The sequence below is a fragment of the Sceloporus occidentalis genome, unplaced genomic scaffold, assembly GCF_023333645.1.
Source record: "Sceloporus occidentalis isolate IW3139 unplaced genomic scaffold, rSceOcc1.0.p SCAF_4, whole genome shotgun sequence".
NCBI classification, from domain to species: Eukaryota; Metazoa; Chordata; class Lepidosauria; order Squamata; family Phrynosomatidae; genus Sceloporus; species Sceloporus occidentalis.
In genome coordinates this window covers 66,083,472-66,105,420 of record NW_028316984.1, presented here as the reverse complement: position 1 = coordinate 66,105,420, position 21,949 = coordinate 66,083,472, and the positions used below count along the sequence as shown (strand labels likewise).

Sequence of the window (21,949 nt, the reverse complement as noted above, 5' to 3'; positions counted from 1 at the left end):
AAGGCCGCCTCTGCCGATTGGAAGAGATCGAGCTTATAATGTCTGGTGAAGGTAGACGGGGACTTCCAAGTGGCTGCTCTGCAAATCTCAGCCAGCGGGGCGTTGGTAGACAGGGCCGCTGAAGTAGCTGCACTCCTTGTCGAGTGAGCGGTGATGTCCCCCGGCGGCTGTAGCTTGAGTGAGCTGTAGCACTGGACTATGCACTGCTTGATCCACCTTGCCAAAGTAGATACTGACACTTTCTTGCCCTTTGAACCAGGTGGAAAGGAAACGAACAGCGCCTCAGACTTTCTGAATGAGGCCGTTCTCCTGAGGTAAATTTTTATGGCTCTGCGAACATCTAGAGTATGCCAACACTTTTCCAAATCAGTTGTTGGACGAGGGCAGAAGGACGGGAGGACGATGTCTTGAGTGGTGTGGAAGACGGAGTTGACTTTGGGAATAAAAGTTGGATCCGGCCTCAGCAGAACGGAGTCTGGCCTGATGATCAGCAGTTCCTTGTGGACGGAGAGGGCGCCGATCTCAGACACACGCCTCGCCGAAGCTAGTGCCGTCAGCATGAGCGTCTTGAAGGTCAGGAACTTGAGGGCCACTTCTCTCAGTGGTTCGAAAGGAGAGATGGTCAAAGCCTTTAGGACTTGATGGAGGTCCCATGAGGGGAATCTATGTTTGGTCGGGGACGCTTTGTTGGCGACCCCTTTTAGCAATCTGCGGACATGAGGGTGGCAAGATATCCTGGCTGCTTCCTTATGGGGCAGGATGGAAGTGATGGCTGGCAGTTGTCTCTTGATGGTGTTGGGCCTCAGGCCCTGGAGAAACCCCTCCTGCAGGAACTGTAGCACCGTTGGCACAGAAACCTTGATGAAGTCTTTGTTCTTGCGCTTGCACCACCTCCTGAATGTCCTGAAGGTGTATTCGTAGATCCTATTTGTAGATTGGCGTCTCGATGCGAGAATCGAGTCAACCACTTCTGGGGAGTAGCCGTAGCTGCTCAGCATGTGGCGTTCAATTTCCAGGCGTGAAGCCGCAGCCAGGCTGGGTCCGGATGATGGATCTGGCCTTGTGCGAGGAGGTCTGGCCTGAGTGGAAGGGCGAAGCTCTGAGACGCCATGTCTAGGATCTCCGAGAACCAGGGTCGCCGCGGCCACGCTGGAGCCACCAGGATAACCTGTGAGTTGGACCTGCGTATTCTGGCCAGGAGCTTGGTAAGCAGAGGAGTCGGAGGGAATGCGTAGAGGAGGCCCGGCGGCCAAGGGCAGCTGAGGGCATCCATTCCTTCGGCTCCTTCCGTTAGGAACCTGGAAAAAAACCTGTGAGTCTTGGCGTTGGCGGGGGAAGCGAACAGGTCTAGTACGGGTTGACCGAGCCTGTCGGTGATGACCTGGAAGACTTGAGGGTGGAGGCTCCACTCTCCCTGATCTATGTCCGTTCTGCTCAGCCAGTCGGCTTTTGAGTTTAGGGATCCTTGAAGGTATTCTGCCTCTAAGGCTAAGAGGTTGGTCTCCGCCCATCGTAGCAGGGATTGAGCCTCGACCATCAGAGACCTGGATCTGGTTCCCCCCTGTCGGTTGACATGAGCCTTGGCTGTGGTGTTTGTCGGTCCTGATTAGGACTGACTTCTGCCGGATCGACTGTCTGAAGGCCAGTAGAGCGAAGCGAATTGCACGGAGCTCCAGCCAGTTGATGCTGTGATTTAATTCCTCTGGGCTCCATTTGCCCTGGGCCAGTTGTGTCCCGCAAACTGCTCCCCAGCCGTGGAGGCTGGCATCCGTTGTAATCTGGACACTCGGGGGCCTCCAAATTTGGCGACCTCGGTGGACTGATTCGGACATCCACCAGCGAAACGATCGCCTTGCCTCGGTGGAGAGGTGAATCGTCTTGTGTCTCCTGAGGGTAATGGCTCGTTGGTGTGGGAGAAGGAGCCATTGTAGTGGCCTGGAGTGGAATCTCGCCCAGGGGAGGCACTGGATAGATGCTATCATGAGACCCTGGAGGTGGGCCAAAAGCTGGAGGCTGGGCCGCGTGGAGCTTAGGGCTTTTGAGATGGCCCCCCGAATGGCCTGGATCCGATCCGGAGGCAGGCGCACCGTCCCCTTGTGTGTGTCTATTATGGCTCCCAGGTGGTGGATCTGCTGGCTTGGGGACAGCGAGCTCTTTTGTAGGTTCAGGAGAAAGCCGTGATCCTGTAGCGACCTGAGGATGCGAGAGATGTCTTGAGTCCCCTGAAGTCTGGACGGTGACCGGATTAAAAGGTCGTCGAGGTAGGGATAGATGTGTAAACGCTGGGTCCTCCACAGGGCAACCAGTGCCACCATGATTTTGGTGAACACCCTGGGGGAAGATGCTAGTCCGAAGGGGAGAGCTCTGTACTGGTAATGGCGTTTGCCGTATCTGAACCTGAGGAATCTTCTTGAGGAAGTGTGGACCAAAATATGCAAGTAAGCATCCTGGAGGTCCAGCGATGAGAGGTAGTCTCCCGGCTGGAGGCCTTCTAGGATAGATTTGAGCGTCTCCATCCTGAACTTTTTCTTTAGGACGAACCGGTTGACCCGTCTGAGGTTCAAGATGGCTCTCCAGGAACCGTTTTTCTTGGGAACAAGGAAGAAGGTGGAATAACAACCTAGTCCCCTCTCTTGTCTCGGGACGGGTTCGATGGCTTTGATGTCTAGAAGGCGCTGGATGGCCTCCAGTAGGAGGCGGTGTTTGTTGGGGTCGGCTGATCTGGGAGACGGTATGAACTTGTCCGGAGGTGTATGACGAAATATTATCTTGTAGCCCTGACGGATGGTATCCAGGACCCATTTGTCCGAGGTGGATGTCTCCCAGATGTGGCCGAACCCCTGCAGCCTGCCCCCTACTGGGGGAGCACCGTCATTGGGGGTTATTTTTGCGTGGTTGTTTGGACCCCGCTCCTTCTTTGGATGAGAAAGAGGGTTTAGCCTGTTTGTTGGATCTTGTGTCCCCCCAACTTGGTCTGTTGGGCCTGAACTCCCTGGCTCGAAAGGAATTGGAGGAAGAAGGGTAGGAGGATTGGGAGGGGCGAAAGGAAGAGCGGTTTTTGTATTGCCTCTTATCGTCCCTTTTCTTGGAGGTGGGAAGGGCTTTCTTCTTGTCCTTACCCTCTACTAGCACTGGCTCTAAGGATTCTCCGAACAGCTTGGAGCCAAGGAATGGGGTAAAGGCCAAGTTCTGCTTGGATTTCGAATCTACATTCCAGCTCTTGAGCCAGAACTGCCTGCGAACTGCCACGGCCGCTGCCTGGGCTCTAGCACACTGCTGGATGGTGTCTAGGGTGCCGTCGGCTGCAAAGGCCGCCGCTCTGGCAATTTTGTTAACGGTCTGTTTGACCCTGGTATCTGGGCTGGGTAGGTCCAGGAGTTGACGGGACCACTGGAGGGTGGCTCGCATGACCATCGAGACAGTGGTCGCGGCCCTTATGGCAATGGATAAGGCCTCATGGGCCTTTTTCAGTGCTCCGTCCGCCCTACGGTCCTCTGGGTTTCTGAGTGTGTCCTCCCCGTCCCTACTGAAAACCGCTGATGAGACAAGTGCCGACACAGGGGCATCCACGGATGGGACCCTGAGTCTGTCCATGACGGCTGGCTGAAGTACGTAGTACTTGCGGGTGATGCCGTGGTTGGACCTGGCAGAGGCTGGTTTAGACCACTCATCTCTAATAATCTGCATGATGTTTAGAGGGCATGGGATTTGTTGTACTGTCGAGACCGGCACTGGGAACAAATCCTCGCTCACCTTGGGGAGGTCTGAGTCGGGGGCGGGAGCGGCCTGGTCGGTAGGAGAGGCAAGGCCTAAGGTCTTGGTCGTCTTTTTTATAAGTGTCGCATAGTCCTCCTGTTTAAACAGGCGAGAGGACAATTGGGGGTCTGACTTGCTATCTGCTTCATCATGAGACAGCTCGCCCTCCTCTGCCTCAGAGCCTGAGAGGTTGTGAGTGTCGTCCGAGGTTTCATCCTCGGGGGGCAGCGTAGCGCGAGGGCGCTTGCGACCAGAGGCCCTGGTGTATCGCGCGCGCTTGGGAGGTGGGAGGTAAGAGTGTTCCGAATCGGAGGAACATGAAGCCCCCTCATCCTCTCCCTCTGATTCGTAGGCTCCTGTCTGGCTTAGAGGAGACTGGTTGGGGGAGGGCTCGGTGGTGGCTGTATCCCTGGTCGGGGAGCTCCGCTTTCTGGAAGCTTTGCGCCCTAAACCCTCTCTGGGCTGGTCTGTGGCCTGGGGTTGGCTGGTGGCGGCGGGGGCCTCTTTGGCAAAATTGTCTGCCCGCCCAGCTGTGGCTGGTGCCGACCCTGCGCGGGCAAGGGGTCGGTGGGCATTGGCCTCCGGCTGGAGAGGCTGGCGGCGGCCATGGGCGTCCGCGCGGCCAAGATGGCGCCGCCCATGAGCGGCCGCATGGCCAAGATGGCGGCGCCCATGAGCGGCCGCGTGGTGGCGGTGGGGCACTTCCGGGTCATCCGGAAGTGGGCGGAGCGCCGGCCGGTTAACATGGCGGCCGCCGTGTGCCCCCTGCGTGGGGCCTGCGCTGGCCAGGGGGAAGCCCGGTGTCATCCCCCACCCGCCCGGAAAGGAGTCCCCGGGAAGAAAGGCCTGTGGAGGCATGGGCCCCGGCCACATAAAGAGCGGCCCCCCCCCCCTGGGAAAGTGGCCGCCCCCCAAGCCGAAGCGCTGGCCTCGCGAACGCGCGAGCCGGCGCCTTCGTCCCGTCCCTGGGGTGCCCCGGTGGTGGAGGAAGCCTCCTGCTCTAGGAAGGCCCTGAACCACCTCAACAACTGTGGCGGTGGGGGGGAGTTACTCACGTACTCCTCGCCGTTAGCAGGTGAGGGCTCTCCCTCTTCTGACCACCCATCCTGAACCCGGGTCGTCTGGGAGTCCCTCGTTCCAACAGCGGAAGGGAGGGGTTCCTCCGGCCGCTGTGGATGCGCTTCCACGTGCAGGGGCGCTGCTGGTGATGCCGCTTGGCGAGCAGCCGGCAAAGCCGGGGCTGGCCCAGGCAGAGTGGAAGCGAGCTCCCCTGTGGCTCTGGCCTCCCTGTCGGTAGCCATTGGAGGGGGGGGGGGGAGTGGGAGGCTGAGAGGAAAACAAGGACAGGAGATAGGAAAAGAGGTGTGTTTTTTTTTTTTTTTTGGAGTGAGGGAAAGAAGGAGAGAGAAGGAAAGGGAGCCAGGCGAGTCTGGGGAGCCAGCGATGAAAAAATCCGAAGGAGGATGAAAGACGTCCTACCAGGTGTAAGGCAGGAAGAAGACTGAGGTTCCTGGGTAGCTCCGCCCGCAGGGGCGGGGGGACAGGGCCCCGGTCATACCTTTGTCTCTTTGTTTCCTACCTGCCTACCAGGAGCCAAGCGGGCGGAGCCACCCAAGATCAGGATGCTCGGCCCCTTCTCTGCTGCTAAAAAGGCTTTGGGGGCTATTATCATGGCCAGCCAGGCTGAGGACTTGGAGGAAGAGGCTGAGCAAGGCCCTAGCTCTGTTCTGCCAGCTCCAGCAGAGCCTGTGACTCATCAGGCCAGCCTCCCCCCAGCAGAGATTCCAGGCCTGGGAGACATAGAGGAGCAGGATGAAATCGTACCTACCTTCAGTCAGAGGAGGACAGAAAGGGTATGCCTCTGTCGATCCAGGAGGTTATATGAGAAATGCTTAAGCAATCACTGGGCCAATATAAACAGGCGCAAGATGCCAAGCTTCTTTGTCAGAGCCTATTTGTGTTCCCTGGCAAAAGCGTCTTGCTCTGACTCCCTTGGACTTTGTTGCCTGCTACCTTGCCTGTTGGACTACGGATTAACCTAGAATCCTTGGCCCTGGAATTGACTCGTTGACCTGCTATATGGAATCCTGGACCCTTGGCTTGCCCCCTGACTCTGCTCTATTGGACATTGGACTGGTACTGTTTTATTGGACTTGCTTTCTTGCTGCTGCAAAGCCCTTGTATTTGTTTGCTTTTCGAGCTGGTCTCAGCCTTTATCAGCAGTCCCTCGGCTGCTTTCCCGGACAGCTATATGAAAATTGAAGGTCACATTTTGCCCAGCCACACCGTAGGTGAAGTCACATTGTGAGCAATGTTGTGCTTTGGTTGGAATTGTCTAAGAAGCCTAATACAGAGGCAATCCTTTGTCACTGTGACACAAAGATCCAAATTTCCAAATTTGGATAATACATAAATATTGAGATGTAAGGGACATGCTAGTAACTTCATCTCATGAGCCCTATTCTCATTGCAGTTGTGTTAATGAAATGAAATGCATACATACCAATTTGGGAACAGTCCTGATTGTTAATATGCTGAGAATTTGTGGCAGCTGACAATATTCAAATATTCAGTGGTGGGACTGGGGCTGTTGCAGCTATGGACAGTCCCATATTTTCCTTAACCCTACCTCTCTGCCCAATTTCTCTACCCAGCATATCATTTGCTTTTTTATTTTATTTCTTAAAAAACAACAAAAACACAATTTAGCAATTATGGCAATGTTATTTAGTGGGGTGGCAGGAGGTAGGAAAAAGAAAGGAGAAAGGAGAAAACCAGCCTGCTGAAGGGGGAAGGAGAGAAGAGGAGACAAAGACTAAGTGATGGCCCAATCCCAGAACTGTAGTTGGAAGCTTATCACACAGTGATGGGCTAACACTGTGCAACTGGCAGTGAGTGATTGGCAGCAAATTGGTAGCTATTGATATGTTTTGCCCAGCAATGAAAAGGTGTGCCACAGCCATGGATAGACTACAGATCAGCTACAGGTCAGTCATGTGATAAGGTTCACCCATACACACTGCTATCCTGCTTCAATTTCATTTTTATACCCTCCGGCAATGATCTCCAAGGACTCTACTCTTGAAAGAAGATAGGTGTGGAAACGAATGATATCTCATATCATAAGTTAATGGCATATTTTTACAAATGTGTTCAGGGAGATGGGAACCACTCCTCTTATTTTAATTGTTAATATGCTGAGAATTTGTGGTACCTGACAATATTCAAATATACCATTCCCCTTCAATTCAACGTTTATGGACGTCTGCATCCTGTGTTTCCTTCCTTAAATATATAGATAGACTGAGCCATTACTCATTGCAAAGGCTGTAAGCTGCAGCAAGAACAGAAAGAGAGAGAATGAGACAGGGAAGGAAAGAGGAAAGTTCTACGTAGGGCTGGAGAAATTTTTATCCATCACCTGCCCAGGAAATCATCTTTATCTGGGTCTTCATCATACAGATCTATCTCTAGATCCTGACCAGGTAGTTCATGAACAACAAACTGTGAAGAGAGAAAGATTATTAAAACAAAATGGAACATTGTGTACGTGTTCTTGGGATGTCACTTCAAAGGGTAAATTAAATGAAATTAATAGCTTTCTGTTCTTCTGGAAGTTACAAGTCTGAGATCCTGCACTGCAGAGACCTATCAAAAAAGTTCCACATGTGTAACTAAGCTACATCTCCCCTCTCACACACCTCTATCTTTTTTGCTGTAGGTCTTGGCACATGTTATTGTTCTGTGTCTGGCTACAGCGTCTGGCCAGATGCTTCTCCAATAAACCCTGCCCTCCACCGTTAACTAAATGACATTAAAAAGGGCTCCTACAGGTGAAAAGTAGATTTTGAGGGGCACTTTGACCATTGGTCAAACTGGTAGACAATTTCAGCCTTTGCACCAAAAAAAAAAAAAGTAACTTACAATAATGTAAGTTGGACTGTCCCATTAAATACAAAGGCATAGTGAAACAACGTCCCTTATATAAAATGGCAAAATCAAGGTTTGCTTTTGGAATTTATATTATTTTTGAGTATTTTCAAGCCATGGATGGTTGAATCTCTGGATAAAGAATCCGTTGATACAGAAGGCCAACTGTATCTATATTTACATATTCAGTCGGCCCTTCTTCTACATGGATTTCTTGTACATGGAGTCATGCATCCACAGTTTGAAAATGTTCAAAAAAAGTATACATTTCAAATATCAAACCTTGATTTTCCATTTTTTATAAGGAGCACCATTTTGCTATGTCATTATATTTAATGGGACTTGAACATACACGAATTTTGTTATCCACAGGGGATCTTGGAACCAAACCCCAGGGTATAACAAGGGTCCACTGCATGTACATAATATGATAACTTGGAGATAGGACTCAAGTTTAAACACAAAATTAATTTAGGTTTCATATACTCCTTATACATATAGCTTGAAGTAACTTCACACAATATTTTAAAAATAATTTTGTGCATGAAAGGAAGTTTGGGTACACTGAATTGTCAAAAAGCAAAGGTGTCACTATCTCAGCCACCAGTAAAAAAAAAGTTTTGGTTTTTGGGACATTTTGGAATTTCAGATAAGGGAGACTCAACCTGTACCATACCTTGGCAAATGGCCTTGGACTAAGTACTGATGTACAGGTCTCACCTCAAACATTTCATTCCAGATGGGATTCAGATTTCTTTGTATTGTCTTGCTTCGGTACTGCACCAGGCCAACCCGAAGGAGAGCATAAGGATCTGATTTTCCTCGAATTGCTCCAAGGAAGTTGTCTTTCTGGACGAGATTTTCTGCTTCTAGTAGGTATACTCTTACTACTCCCTGGAAGACATATACATATACAAGAAGCATAAGAAAACATTATGTATAATGTTCACCAGGTGTCTGCATTCTAAGATGATGGGAACACTATAAACACAAGACCAGAGATAATGACTGTCTGTCACTACAGAAGCAAGCTAGTGAAATTTGATGGCAGCACAGCCAAGTTATTTTAACTAAAAGACTTAATCAAAGACAACCTATATTTATTGTGTGTCCATTCACAACCTGCCATTCTCTCACTTTTACCCTTCCAGTAAGGAAAAAATGAAGTTGTGGGTAGAAGGAAAAACAAAATGATGCAACTTCCTTGCATCAGAGAGAGTGGTGAAATGTGTGGGCTTGATTTATTAACATTCCTTGCCATTATACAATGGGAGAAAACAGAATGTATATACATTAAAATCTGTTGTTTTGATCCTTTGAAATCAAGAAGGTGCTCACTGAAATGAACTTGTAGCAACTGTAGTCTGTATCCAGGACTACATATCCTCCATTTATCTCTCCATCATGAGTGGATTTGTCTTCCCCTCAGAATGACTCTTTCAAACTATGACCTGAATCCTGTTAGTTTATGTTCAACTACACCAAATACACTGACTCAATTACTGAATGGCAAGTTAACACACAGATAGATCCCACTGATTCAATGGTCCTACTCTAGTTAAGACTAATGGGATTAGCTTCACAACTAAGATTTTCAAAAATGCTTTTTTCAGGCCCACAAATCTTTCTAGATCTATGCACTCTCAAGTTCTGTATGTTCCAATATGGGGCAATTATATTGTACCAAGACTCATAGTTCTCTCACCAATTCAGATAGGAGCATGTAGTGAGTTTGCTATTTTACCCTTGGCATTAAAAATATATGCCACCACCTCTATGATATGGCAGACCCATGAAGGCAAGAGAGAGCTTTCACTTCCCTAGAGAAGGCCCCACCTTAGACTTGGATCTTCAACCAAAGGGACTGGCTAGCAAATTTTACAAGCACTGTTCTCAGATGTAACTCACACGTGGAATAGGGAACCGTAAGTTGGCAACGTTAATGTTCTTTTTCAGTGGGATGGTGATTCTATTTGGCAACACCAACCGTGAAGATATGAGATCTTGGATCAAAGAGTCTGACAATACACTAAAATGAGAAACACAGAAAGAGATAGACAAATTTGATTAAGAAAGGATTCATACAACAGATATGTTTAAGGCAGGTCCATTGAGGTTGCCTAGTACACCAAGAAGACATAATGGCTCACAAAACTGAAAGCTACAGCCACAAGTTTTTAATGTCAGGCAGCTGGTTGGATCATGCCACAAAGAGCCTAGAAAAGGCAAAGGTAGAGTAGGAAAAAGGGGAAAGAGAGAAATTATGTGTATGATAGGCTTTGCATCTTTCCATTTCAGTGGAGGTCACCTTGGCTCATGTTGAAAGAGCTCTAAATTGCAAAAGGAAAAACTTAGTGAGACAACATCACTTATTGATATGTAGGTAATTCTTGTATGAATCATGCCTCATAATCTTACTGGTGATAAACAAGAGTGCAAATGTTGGCTCACTGTAATGCAGATGTATCAGCTGCCATGGGACAGTATGTGATAGGAACCTCCAGCAAATGAACTCTCTTCTTGATAATATGTGCAAATGCTTATCCATCAATGTGAGACAGAAAGTTCATCCATCATTAGATCCTCATGCTATTGCAATGAACAAAAGGCTTGGTTTCTATTCATAATCCACTAGCTATTAAAATAGTAAGGATTTAAAAAACAAAACAAAACACCAAACCATGAATATCTAGTTTCTGGAAGCTGCCTCTACAGAGCTAAAAGTAAACTGCTGTAAAGGATTAACTCTCACATGTCTCTAAAAGCTGGCTTTTAATGTGTAAACAGGGGAGCTTCTTAGTGGGATGTTTTATTTATCTTTTAAAAAAATTTGTATGTCTTATAAGTGATTTTACACTGTTTTATGTTGTGATTTTACTTGTTATTAAAATTGTATTGTGTAGTTCTTTTAATTGACTCTCTCTAGGAGCCACCTTGAGTCCCACTCTGGAATGAAGGTGGCACACAAATGAAATGAAAGAAATAAAATACTTATATGTTAATTTCAAAAACATGAGCCGCATTCCAGTTCAATTTGTGCAATACATGCCAACGGACATAGTTTTCATGTTTAATGGGAGTAGAATGGCAGGAGACAAAGTCCTGCATGCTTTCTAGTTTTTTGTTCTGTTTCATGTTTAATACACATATATAGTTTTGATTTTTAACATTTGATTTTTATCCTTTGCTAAAACCAACAACACAGAACAAAACATTACTGTCCAAAGTTATCTTGTTGCCCACTAGCTAAAATAACCATGCCCTTGCATCCCAGTGCAGGAGAAAGATGGGGTACAAATTCAATAATTATTGATTTAATTAATTAATGTACATGACATATAAGCAAATTTTAATGAGTTAAATTTCCCCAACAAACTATATTTTTCTATGCTTAGTGTGTGATACCAGCTTTCCAGAGCTACAGGAGACAGCTGGCAAAAGAAGCAAAAGCTCTAATTACAGAGCCAAGCAGCTGGGTACCTATAACACTAGATGACTGCAAAATGAATAAGCAGTACTTGCTTTCAGTGATGACTGGAGGAAAAACACACTGCAATCTGTAGAGTGGCTTATTACTTCCAAAATTCTCTGGAGAGTTCTCAGAACACCACCATCTCCTGGAATTTATAAAAGCAATGCAAAGGCTCTCTATGTGATGAGCAACGAGTAGAGCTTAGGAAAATAACTTTTTTGGACTACAACTCCCAACATGACCAATTGGGATTTGGGGAGTTTAGCCCATAAGTAAGCTTTCCTAACTCTGGGAATGAGCATACTTCAGCTACCCAGTTTGCAACAAGTATCCTACCAAGGATATTAGACATAGCCTCTACAGGGCCAGCCCAAGACATTTTGCTACCTGAGGTGGAGCAGCAAAGAGTTCTATACTCGTCAACTACATAGTACTCAAAGCCAACCAATTTATTTTGGCAACTAGGATTAGATAATCCTACAGATGTCTCTCTCCCATCTCCTCGGCAGTGAAAAGGTAATGCTAATACAGTAGCAACTATAGTATTAATCAACAGAATAAGAAACAACTTTATGCTCCTTCATGGCACACAAAGTTATTTGCCTAAAAACAATGTTTCACTCTACCTAAAGCAGCCTTTCTCAAATAGCGGGGCGGGCCCCCCAGGGGGGGCGCGAGGCTCCGTAAAGGGGGGTGTGAGGCTCTGTTATGCAGAGGTGTACTTATAACAATTTTATAGACAAATGATACTATTTACAGTCGCGCGGGGGGCGCGAAATGTTTTCTTCCTAGGGGGGGCATAACAGAAAATAATTGAGAAGCACTGACCTAAAGTATGGGCTGCCTTTGGGTGCCCTTGTAGAAGCCTATTTGAACAGAGCCCTACCTACTAGTACATCACCTTGTCTTAGATACTGAGTTATTTTCTTTGAAATGATTGAAGTTAAGTGAGTGCTCACCTAATTCCTGGAGCATCTAACAGGTTGGTCAGTCCTGCCCAGTTGATTTCCAAGTGCTATATCAAGAATTGAAGGGTGGAAAAGAAACATTTATCAAACAAAAGTAGAATTTCTAGATTCATGAATACTTGGTCTATCGTGCTGTGATTGACAGCAGTTTGTAGGAGTTTCCTGTTTGCAGGCTTTGTTGGAGAGGACTTGGAAGAGACCTTTAATAATAATAATAATAGTTTTTATTTATATCCCGCCTTTCCAATTGCATGATCAAGGCGGCTTACAAGACAAGAAACAATAAAATACAAGTAAACATCACAATATAAAAAGTTTAAAAACATCATTACTAGGGGTAGGAATGGGAATCTATACAAATCACAATTCACTAGGGGCAAGAAAAAGACAATATATTGCACTAATCCGGGGTCGAAAAACAGAGGGCAAGGAGCAGAGAAAAAACACTATTACCTAAAGTGAAAAAGCCAACTGGAATAGATGCGTTTTTAATTGTTTCTTAAAAGAAACTAAAGATGCAGAGGAACGGAGCTCTACAGGGAGCTTATTCCACAGTGAGGGGGCGGCGATAGTAAAAGCCCTCTGTGAGGTCCTCACCAAATGGGATTTAGGGACCTCTAACAAATTGGTCCCAGATGTTCTGAGTGTTTCTCAGTACTGCTCCCCGGCTTTGGGACACCCTCCCAGGGGAGGTTTGATCTGCCCCCTTTCTATTGTCTTTTTGCCTGCAGGCAAAGACCGTGTTTAAACAGGCCTCCAGCCTTGTCTGACTTGTCTAGAATGAAATGTAACTGAGTTTTTAATATGCATTGTGAATTCTAAGTGTTTCAGTAGTTTTAAATTTTAATTTTAAGCATAGTGTTTTAATTGAATATACTATTTAATGCTTTTAAAAACTTTTGTACTTTATACTGTTTTAACTGCTTTGTCTTGATTTATACCGTAAACTGTTTTGAATCCCATTTGGAGTTAAATGGGATTATATATATATAATATCACTTTAGAGAACATTTTATTGGCCATTATATATATATATAATAGGGGACTCTCTTAGTCCTATGAGGAATGTTGGGAGCTGAACCCAAGGTCTTTTGCATGCAGAACATGTCCTCTGCCATTGAGAAAGACAACTGTATTGGGCACACTTGAATTTATGCAAATGTTCAGCGTCCAAGACTTTTCAAACAGATGAAATCTCCCAATAAAATTTCTTTCCATTTGTCTCTAATGTGTGTGGCAATTTAGTGTGGTGTGAAGTTGGTGCAGTCATTCCAGGTGAGTTCTGATTACTCACAAACCTGATACCTTGGGGAATCTTGTGTTCATTCCTAACACATGGACATTTAAAAGCCATCACATGTTCTATCGTCACTTCCATGAGCATAGAATTAACATACAGCTTAGCAGCCTCAAGGAAGCAATTTGCTTAGACAGCTCGTATCAGAAGGAGATGAGTAAGCAAGGCCTGACTACATTTCCTTTGCTAGAGGCTTACCACACTGTCTGGATTCTTCCTACACACTTGCAAATGCAAGGGTAAGCATGTGTCAATTTTCTAAACCCAGAAGACATCAACTAGGTGCATTTAAGCAATTACAACCAATTTAATAATTAACCAGACCCAGAACTCAATCTATGGATTAAAAGCTGTGTGCCATAAAATAGTCATTTTATTTTTCTTAACCAATAGAGCTGGAATGGTGTAGTGGTAGAGAACCAGTTTGGGTTGAAGGGCCAGATCCCTAGCCCCTGACCCCGGATGGGCTGGATGATGTCAGGGGTGTGACCATAAGCCCACCATGGGATAACCACATCCTAGTCTGTCTGGCTAGAACACCAACCAGTGTTTCTATCTGACACTTGCTGAGCTGGCTTTGCTCCTTCCTTGCCTTCTCCATGTAGGGTAAGGCAAGGGGTGACGGAGCCATCTCTCCTTTCATCCTTTTTTTTCTCATTTAAAAAACATCCTGTTCTAGTAAAAGAAAAAGTGCCCTTCTACATTTTAGAAGGGCAGTATTCATAATTCAATTAAGAAAGACATGGATTAAACATACTGTCCAACATGTAAATTAAAGTGATAAACAGGTATCTAGTTCCTCATTAGAACTCGTAACTGACTTACAGGTTTCTGGATGAAAAATATAGTTACAGCTCCTACAAAAGGTGCATCTGTCAATAGAGGTTCTAGTATCACTCGCAAAGTTCCACACAGCTACAAAAATGACAAAAAGAAAAGGCATTACTTAATCCACTGCAATCCACAGAAAATATTATTTAATCCAAATAACTTTAATGTAGGAAATGCTCCCAATTGTTCAATATGGACATTTTGTATGTACCTACCTGTACTCCTTTAACTCCTACTTTAAACTTGGACAATTCCATGTGAATTTCACAGTCTCCTATATAACTAAGAAAGAAATCAAATTAGCACATCACTAACTTTCAAGAAGCAAATACCTACAACAGAAAAAATGCCAAATCCCCTCTTATCCTAAAGAATTCCCTTATAGCTGGAAGCCAGTTACAGCAGTACCAACTGCATTCAAAAGGGTGTTGATCAGAGTGTGAACACAGTTACTCCCAAGTAAGTCTCACTGGACTCAGGAGGGAGCAGGCCAATTGTGACAGATACTACCATTACACTTTCAATCTTCCCTTCACAATAATGGGAAAGATGTGAAGTTAATCTGACAGTTTAGTCCTATGTCTACTCAGGAGGAAATCCCATTGAATTCATGTACACATGGCAAACTAACATGCCCTGCTCCCAAGTAGCCAGGATAGGAAGCTCACATCACAGAATCTCCAGATTATACACTAAACTTGTATTTCCTGTACTATCTCCATTGATGTCATCTATCTCTTCCATTGATTTCAAAAGATCCAGCACAGATGTCATATTCTGCTGTATATGGCAAACTGGTTCTCTGGGGAAAGATGATGAAAACGTGTTTATTCAACTCCTACAACTCTCCTCCAGTAAGCTGGAGGAAACCCTTTTCAAGAGTATGCATAGGTTTGGGTTTTTTTTTTAATTTTTTGTTTTGTTTTCTGGGTTCTTAAAATTAAATTTTAAATTTTAATTTTTTCTTTTCAAATTTTCTTTAAATACATCACATCTTAGCAAATTTTCACTTTAACTGCCTGAAACTATGTACGCGTAGATATATTTGGGCTGTGTATAATATTGTAATTTAAAGGTATAATTTTGATCTTGCTAGTTATTTATGTTACAACTGTTGGCATTACATTCAGTGATATATGGGTATTATGATTTATGAATAATGTTAGTAAAACAGACATTACTAGGGATTCTGTATGCTGTGGTATGGGTAGGTGGTTAAGAAGGATGTCAACATGAGTTACCGCACTGAGTGACACCAACCTTATTAGTGGTGCCACTGTCCACTAGCCAAATACTAGCTTCTTTGCAGATGTTTAACTTGGGTTCCTCAACACAAAGCTATGCATAAATATACATAACCCCTCCTCATATGAAAATGTATACCTCCATAATCAAAACCAAATAGGGGCACAAAACAGGGACTAGGAGGGGTCCTTGGAATTATCTCACACAATGAAAGCAAAATCCTACAGGCAATATACACTTAGCATTCAGCTCCTCCTGCTCTAATGTGTGAGGCAGCTAAGTGTCTGTCACCTCTACCACCATAGAAACTTTTTGTGAAGAAACTGAATTCTCTTTAAAGAGTTTTACAATGTGTACATTTCCACAAAGTGTATGCAATAACAGCAACAACGAAAAGATATATAGGCGTGTACAGGCATGGCATTCTTTACTTAAGAAAACTGACAAAGGCTTGATATTTTACTACATAAATGCTTCCATTTTCAACTTGATGAGGTCCTTATGATACATCTGGATCATGTGGCACTATGACTTAGGGTTCATCTGCCATAGTGATCTGGCGGCCACTGAGCTGTTAGTGATATGTGCATTGTTTCTGTTACTGGTTTAACATGGGCAGAATTGACATCAAGTCACTTCTAGTTGCCATTTTTGATCAATTCTCAGGCTTTTTTGAGGGGGGGCATTTCAGGGGTGGTAAGTTGTTGGGTGAAGTAAACCATCAAACCTATAGGTGAACTTAGATTGTTTCAGCCCATTTTCAAGTTTTAAAAATCCCCTCAATTTTTGCCTAAAAATAATAATGGGAGACTTTAGAGATTTCCAGGGGGCTTCAGGGGTTGTAGAAGTAAATTTTAGGGGGCTGCATATAACCTATGGAGCACATGTTTCTCATCTCTGCAATTACAGCTAATAACCCAACAACAACAACAACTATGTGATATGTGAAATCACTGAGTTTTTTTCAACCCATTCAAGTGGAAGCCAATGAAATATAGAGGGAACACTGAAACTTGTTACACAGTGATCTCAGTTATGATTTGACATGTATTTGTTTTATCATGTACTTTATTGATTAAATATAACTGGGGGAAACCAGGAGACATCTGGGACTGACATATCTAAGAACAGGCTGCCATTTTCCCCCTGCTCCCTGTACCTAAATTCCAACAGCCTTCAGATTGCCCTTACACATGTGGTATCTTTCTGCTACAAATAAAACATGATATTTTTTTGTCACAACTACTGTGGAAGTTACAAGTATTTTGGGCCTTTGATGGACTCATTTCAGTTACAGATACTGTTGCATTACAGATCTGTAATATTGACAACAACCAAAGCAAAATCTGAACCATAAAGACCTATGTAGAAAGTTGGGAAGAAGCAATAGTTTGGTTTGAGTATTGGCTGATAGCAATCTTCCGTAAGGAGAGAAAGATTTCATGCGGTCTTGCTGGTCATGGCAGTATGACCATGAACTAATGCCTATTCATATATTTAATTTGATCCCATTTCTTATACTATATCCTGTGTCATGGCACAAGGCACATGTTGATATTAAATTCATTATGGTTCACTCATACATTATAGTCTGACAGGCACACGCATGAGTCATTTCACGAGCATTTAAATGGCTTTGATTCCCCAGTGAACTAAGCTCACGGGCACTTTGATTCCTAGCTTATTTGGGAAGATGGCAAGACATACCTTTCAGTGCAGTGTGCTAGCTCCATAGAAAACAAAGTAAAAAATGGACAGGGGGAAGCAATAATGCTTTGTGGTCATTATTGTTGCTATTCTCTCCCTCCCCCCCCCCCCCCACTGCAGCTGTGCTACATCAACAGTACTCATATTTCTTATCACATGGCTGTGTATTTTTAATGGTCACTGTGGTATAGGGGTTATAGTGTTGGACAGGGGCTTTGCATATGTAGAGTAAAGTTTCTCACTGAATTATGAAACTCATTAGGGTTTTTTGGGAGGCCTGTCAGTCTCTCTCACAGAGTTGTAGAGAGGATAAACTGGAGAAATGGAATATACAGCACAAGTAACTAGTGTGTAACACATTGCTGTTTTGTGCCTTCAAGTCATTTCCAACCCTAAGGCAAACTTATCATGGGATTTTCTTGGCAAGCTTTGTTCAGAGGTGGTTTGCCATTGCTTTCCCCTGTGACTTGTTAAGGTCATGGCTGAGCTGGAAATCCTGCTCCCCAGAGTGTAACACACTGAGTGGCTAACTATATCCTATATGCTACCAGTCACTAAGGAAGTTTCATCCTTACCCTTTGCCTTCTAGCCATCATACTCAAATTACATTAGTAATAGACAGAGCAAGGAAATAAGTTACAGTATGTTGTTATGTGACAGGTATTGGCTCACTCAATATAATGTGTGAATTATATGGAATGCTGTAAAATGGCATGCAGTTTTTGCAAGCATTAATTTTACACAACAGAGAAGCAATTAAATAGAAATCACTCATGAGTACTGTACTAACACATCAAACCTTATGTATTCATCATCATGTGAGACTTCCTTAGAGTAACATAAACCCTTTCTAGACTCAAATAATTGTAATATGATAAAACAGTTTAAAAACAACTCTGGAAGCAGAAGAAACTACGAGTGCTGAAACCAAACTGTGGTGGTAGGTTAACATGTTTCCTGAACATGGTCACACCTACAGGATGCACCCATTGTCTTGGAGAATATTTCTTAACACTTTGTAAAAAAAGAAGTATTAATTATTCCTGAGGGAATATGAAAGAAAGGGCATGCCTTTACATTGAAAAAACAACTGGGCCCCAAACTCCCCCTTTCATTGAATGGTTTGCACATAATGGGATGGCACTGAATATGGACATCCACATTCTGCCCCGGTTAGTCATATACGATAATGTACAACTAGGGATAGATCTGAGATGAAAAAGTTTTATCTTGAAGCAATACAATTACTAATATGACACAACAAAGTAAAATGGAGCATTTGCTTGGTCTCTTGCCAGCTGTCCATTCAGAGCATTTAATAAACTTTTCCATTTTCTTTTGGCATTCAGAGCATTTAGGACCCCCCCCCCCAAACACACACACATGATGTCACAATGTAACCCAAACTGAGTGGTTCCATAGTTCTATTACATTATCACCTTCACTATGTAATATCCTATGGGTTGTGGTCAAGGCAAAGCCACCCTTTCAACTAAAAGCATGAAAAACATCAAGTAACAGCATATAAGTGAAACAACTGCTATGGGAAAAAGGCACAATTTCCACCTCCCATGGATTCTTATATTAGCCAAAACACCAGTTTTCAAACTAGGAAGGGAAGCAATAGCTTCATACACTCAACAGAACCCAAAATCCTAGCACCTTCTTCTCCAGTCTCTATAATTCAGCAATAAAGTACTGTACATTTCTCCAGATTTAAATCAGGTTGGCTTTGCTGTTTAGATTCAGCCACATTAAAAGTAACGGGCATTATTGACATTACAGGCATGAGCTGAAGACTCCAACTGCTCCTACTTTTTCTCTGAGCTATAGGCAGGATTTGACACTCATTCCCAAGGCACAAGGCAAGGCTGCATTCCCGAAGATGCCTAACTGGATGAGCTGGTTTTTCTGTCCACCTGAATCCTCCCTCATCTCCTGGGACTGTTCCTCATAACTTCAGCAGGTGACCTCTCTCACAACAGCACTCTTTGTGAGTCATAAGGAGGACTGTGGATACTAGCCAAGCAAGAATAAATCTAGATGTAATTGAACCCTGCCTTTGTACTAATAATCCAAGTGAGAGGACACCAATGTCTCTTTTTCATAAACAGTTTGACAGGACTACTGCACCAGCACTGCAGAATTAACACAGTTTGACATTACTTTAACTGTCATGGCCCAATGCTATGAAATACCGAGATTTGTAGTTTTGTGAGATACCTAACCTTCTGTGTCGGAGAGCTCTGGTGCCAACACAAACTATAAATCCCGGTATTTCATAGGATGGAGCTGTGACAATTAAAGACAGTCTGCAGCAGCAGCCCAATATTGTTCTGTTCCTTTCTCACTAACAGATATATTCGTCTCCTGAAGCACTTCAGCAATACATCTTGTAAAGACATGTTTTTAAACAGAGCAGCATTCCCAAAATATTTCATCGGGAATGGTTTCACTGGAATTGGTACTTTTATTTATGCAGGCAGAATATGCAATAATACGACTGATAATACCATAAATTCCGGTACCATAATTAATACCACAGGTTCTAAAATGCTGCATGATCAAAACTACCCTAAGTGATACAAAGCCAAGTGTGTCCATTGGGGTGGGAAGGGCATTGCAATTATTATATTTACTTTGCTCTAGGATAGTTTCCAAATGAATAGATTCTATTATCCCTTAGTTAATGCTTTTTTGCTGTAAGCTACAAGTGGAGCCTCCATACTCAGAACCACCATATTTCAACTACATGGATAACCCACCATGGTCTGTCCACACTACTGAATGTAACACAGCTACCTTGTTTGGGCCAAAAAGAGTTTGCCACAATTCTGTTAATTCCTTTGCTGTGGGCATCAATGTATTACCATGATTTAATTTCTTGATCAAGCTTACAGTGATCACTAACATATTTTCCCTAGATTTTTAAAAGTAACATTTAAAAATGAAAGAAATATATTGGCAATTTAACACATAATGATATGTTCACTTTTATGTGATGATGTTAACACTATAACATGATATAATCATGCTAATTTTTTAAATAATTTATTCATTTTCCTAGGTAGTGAACAGAAAAATATTTATTCAAATACTTCCTGGTGCTATAGGAATTATAGAAACACATAGGAACACAAAGTATTTGCAGAATCATGCTATGTGCTAAGGCATGTTTAGTAATATCCAGTCTGAAAGGCCCTTATGTTCCTACTGGAGCCTGTCTTGTTTTGAGATCGTCAAGAGGAAAGCTTTCTTTTGGTGGCCTTCTTAGGGCTTATTCAGAAGGTGAAAATAATCCCTGGTAGAATATGGGTTGAATCAATCATTGTTGTTCACATGTATCAAAAATGCATCTGATTAAGTTTTGGTGGGAGGGCTACCAAAGTACACATTTAACCCAGAATAATTGATCTCGGGTGGTTTTGTGAGTTTTCCTAAGGTTTGCGTTGTCGGCTCTGTGAATAACCAATACAAACAGACCTGAGGAAAAAAGGGATAAAACTCTGCATGCCTTGAATGCATTTCGAATACATACACATTATCAACTCCCTTTATTTGAGTGCTGACACATGTGAACAACAGAACTCACAAACATGTGCATAGATGCGGTACAAAAAAAAGTGTGTGCAACAAAACCACAAGCTCGACTCAGGCTTGCATCCTTCTGAGGTCGCTAAAATGAGTACCCAGACTGTTGGGGGCAAATTAGCTTACTTGCTAATTAGCTTACTTGCTGTTCACCGCTATGATCTTTGGAATAGCGGTATATAAATAAAACAAATTATTAATTAACGTGCCACTGAAATTATTTGGATAGTCACACTAAAAACAACAGTGTCTGAACAATGTCTCAATTGTGTCTCCCTGACTGTGAAACTTCCTAACACGGGAGACTAGGCTTGCCCCTCTCTGTTCTATTCTTACCAGCAGGCAAAGACCATTTTATTTAGATAGCCTTTTGACTCTTTAGTAGTAATAGAGGAAAGGTATTTCTGTAGGAGGTGCTTTTTTATCCTCATTGTTATACTTTATATGTTTTGTACATTTTCTAACTTTAGTTATGTTTTAAATATGCTTTTAATAGAAAGTTTATTAACTGTTTTTTTTTTAAATCACTTCTGATTATGGTAACCTTTATTTTGTTTTCATTTATGTTATGAGTCAGCTTGGGGCCCATATTAGGAAACAGGTGGGATATAAATAAAATAAAGTAAGTGTGAAACACTAATAATGGAAATGTCTCCCACATGGCTGGAGGGCACAGAACAGTTTTCCTCAACCTAGAAAGATTTAGACTCATCCCTCCACATTCACTGGGGTTAGGGGCACAGGACCTCCATGAATGCGAAAAAAACGCAAATAACAAAAACACTATGTTTTTACCTGAGAGAACACCTTTCTAGGAATCTCTTGGTTATCCAGTGCAACTCTGTGGTCAACATCTACCAGATATTGACCATAGAATTGCGCTAGAAGAGCTACAAATGCCTAGTGGAGTGTTTTCTCTAGGAATCTCTGCCCTTCAGTGAGACTTTTGGTTAAATTTGACCGCAGAGTTGAGCTGGAGGACCTAAATATTCTAGAGAAAACATATTAATAAAATCCATGAGTAATCAAATCCGCAAAAGTCAAAGCCGCAAATACACTTGCCCTCCCTTCAAGCATCCATGGATTCAAAACATTCCAAAAAAAAGGATAGATTCCAAATAGCAAAACTTGATTTTGCCATTTTATATAAGG

The 21,949-nt window shown here is 43.5% G+C and overlaps 1 protein-coding gene across 1 annotated transcript in view; it reads right to left on the bottom strand.

Moving 5' to 3' along the window:
- The window catches only part of ESYT3 (extended synaptotagmin 3), a 64,413-nt gene that overhangs the window by 25,196 nt on the left and 17,268 nt on the right, over positions 1-21,949 (bottom strand). The window contains exons 5-10 of the mRNA XM_089523045.1: positions 14,470-14,536; positions 14,249-14,338; positions 12,118-12,173; positions 9,595-9,715; positions 8,407-8,580; positions 7,178-7,260 (exon numbers count right to left, since the gene is read on the bottom strand). Coding sequence (XP_089379171.1) covers positions 7,178-7,260; positions 8,407-8,580; positions 9,595-9,715; positions 12,118-12,173; positions 14,249-14,338; positions 14,470-14,536 — 591 coding nt within the window. The remainder of the gene's footprint in view (positions 1-7,177; positions 7,261-8,406; positions 8,581-9,594; positions 9,716-12,117; positions 12,174-14,248; positions 14,339-14,469; positions 14,537-21,949) is intronic.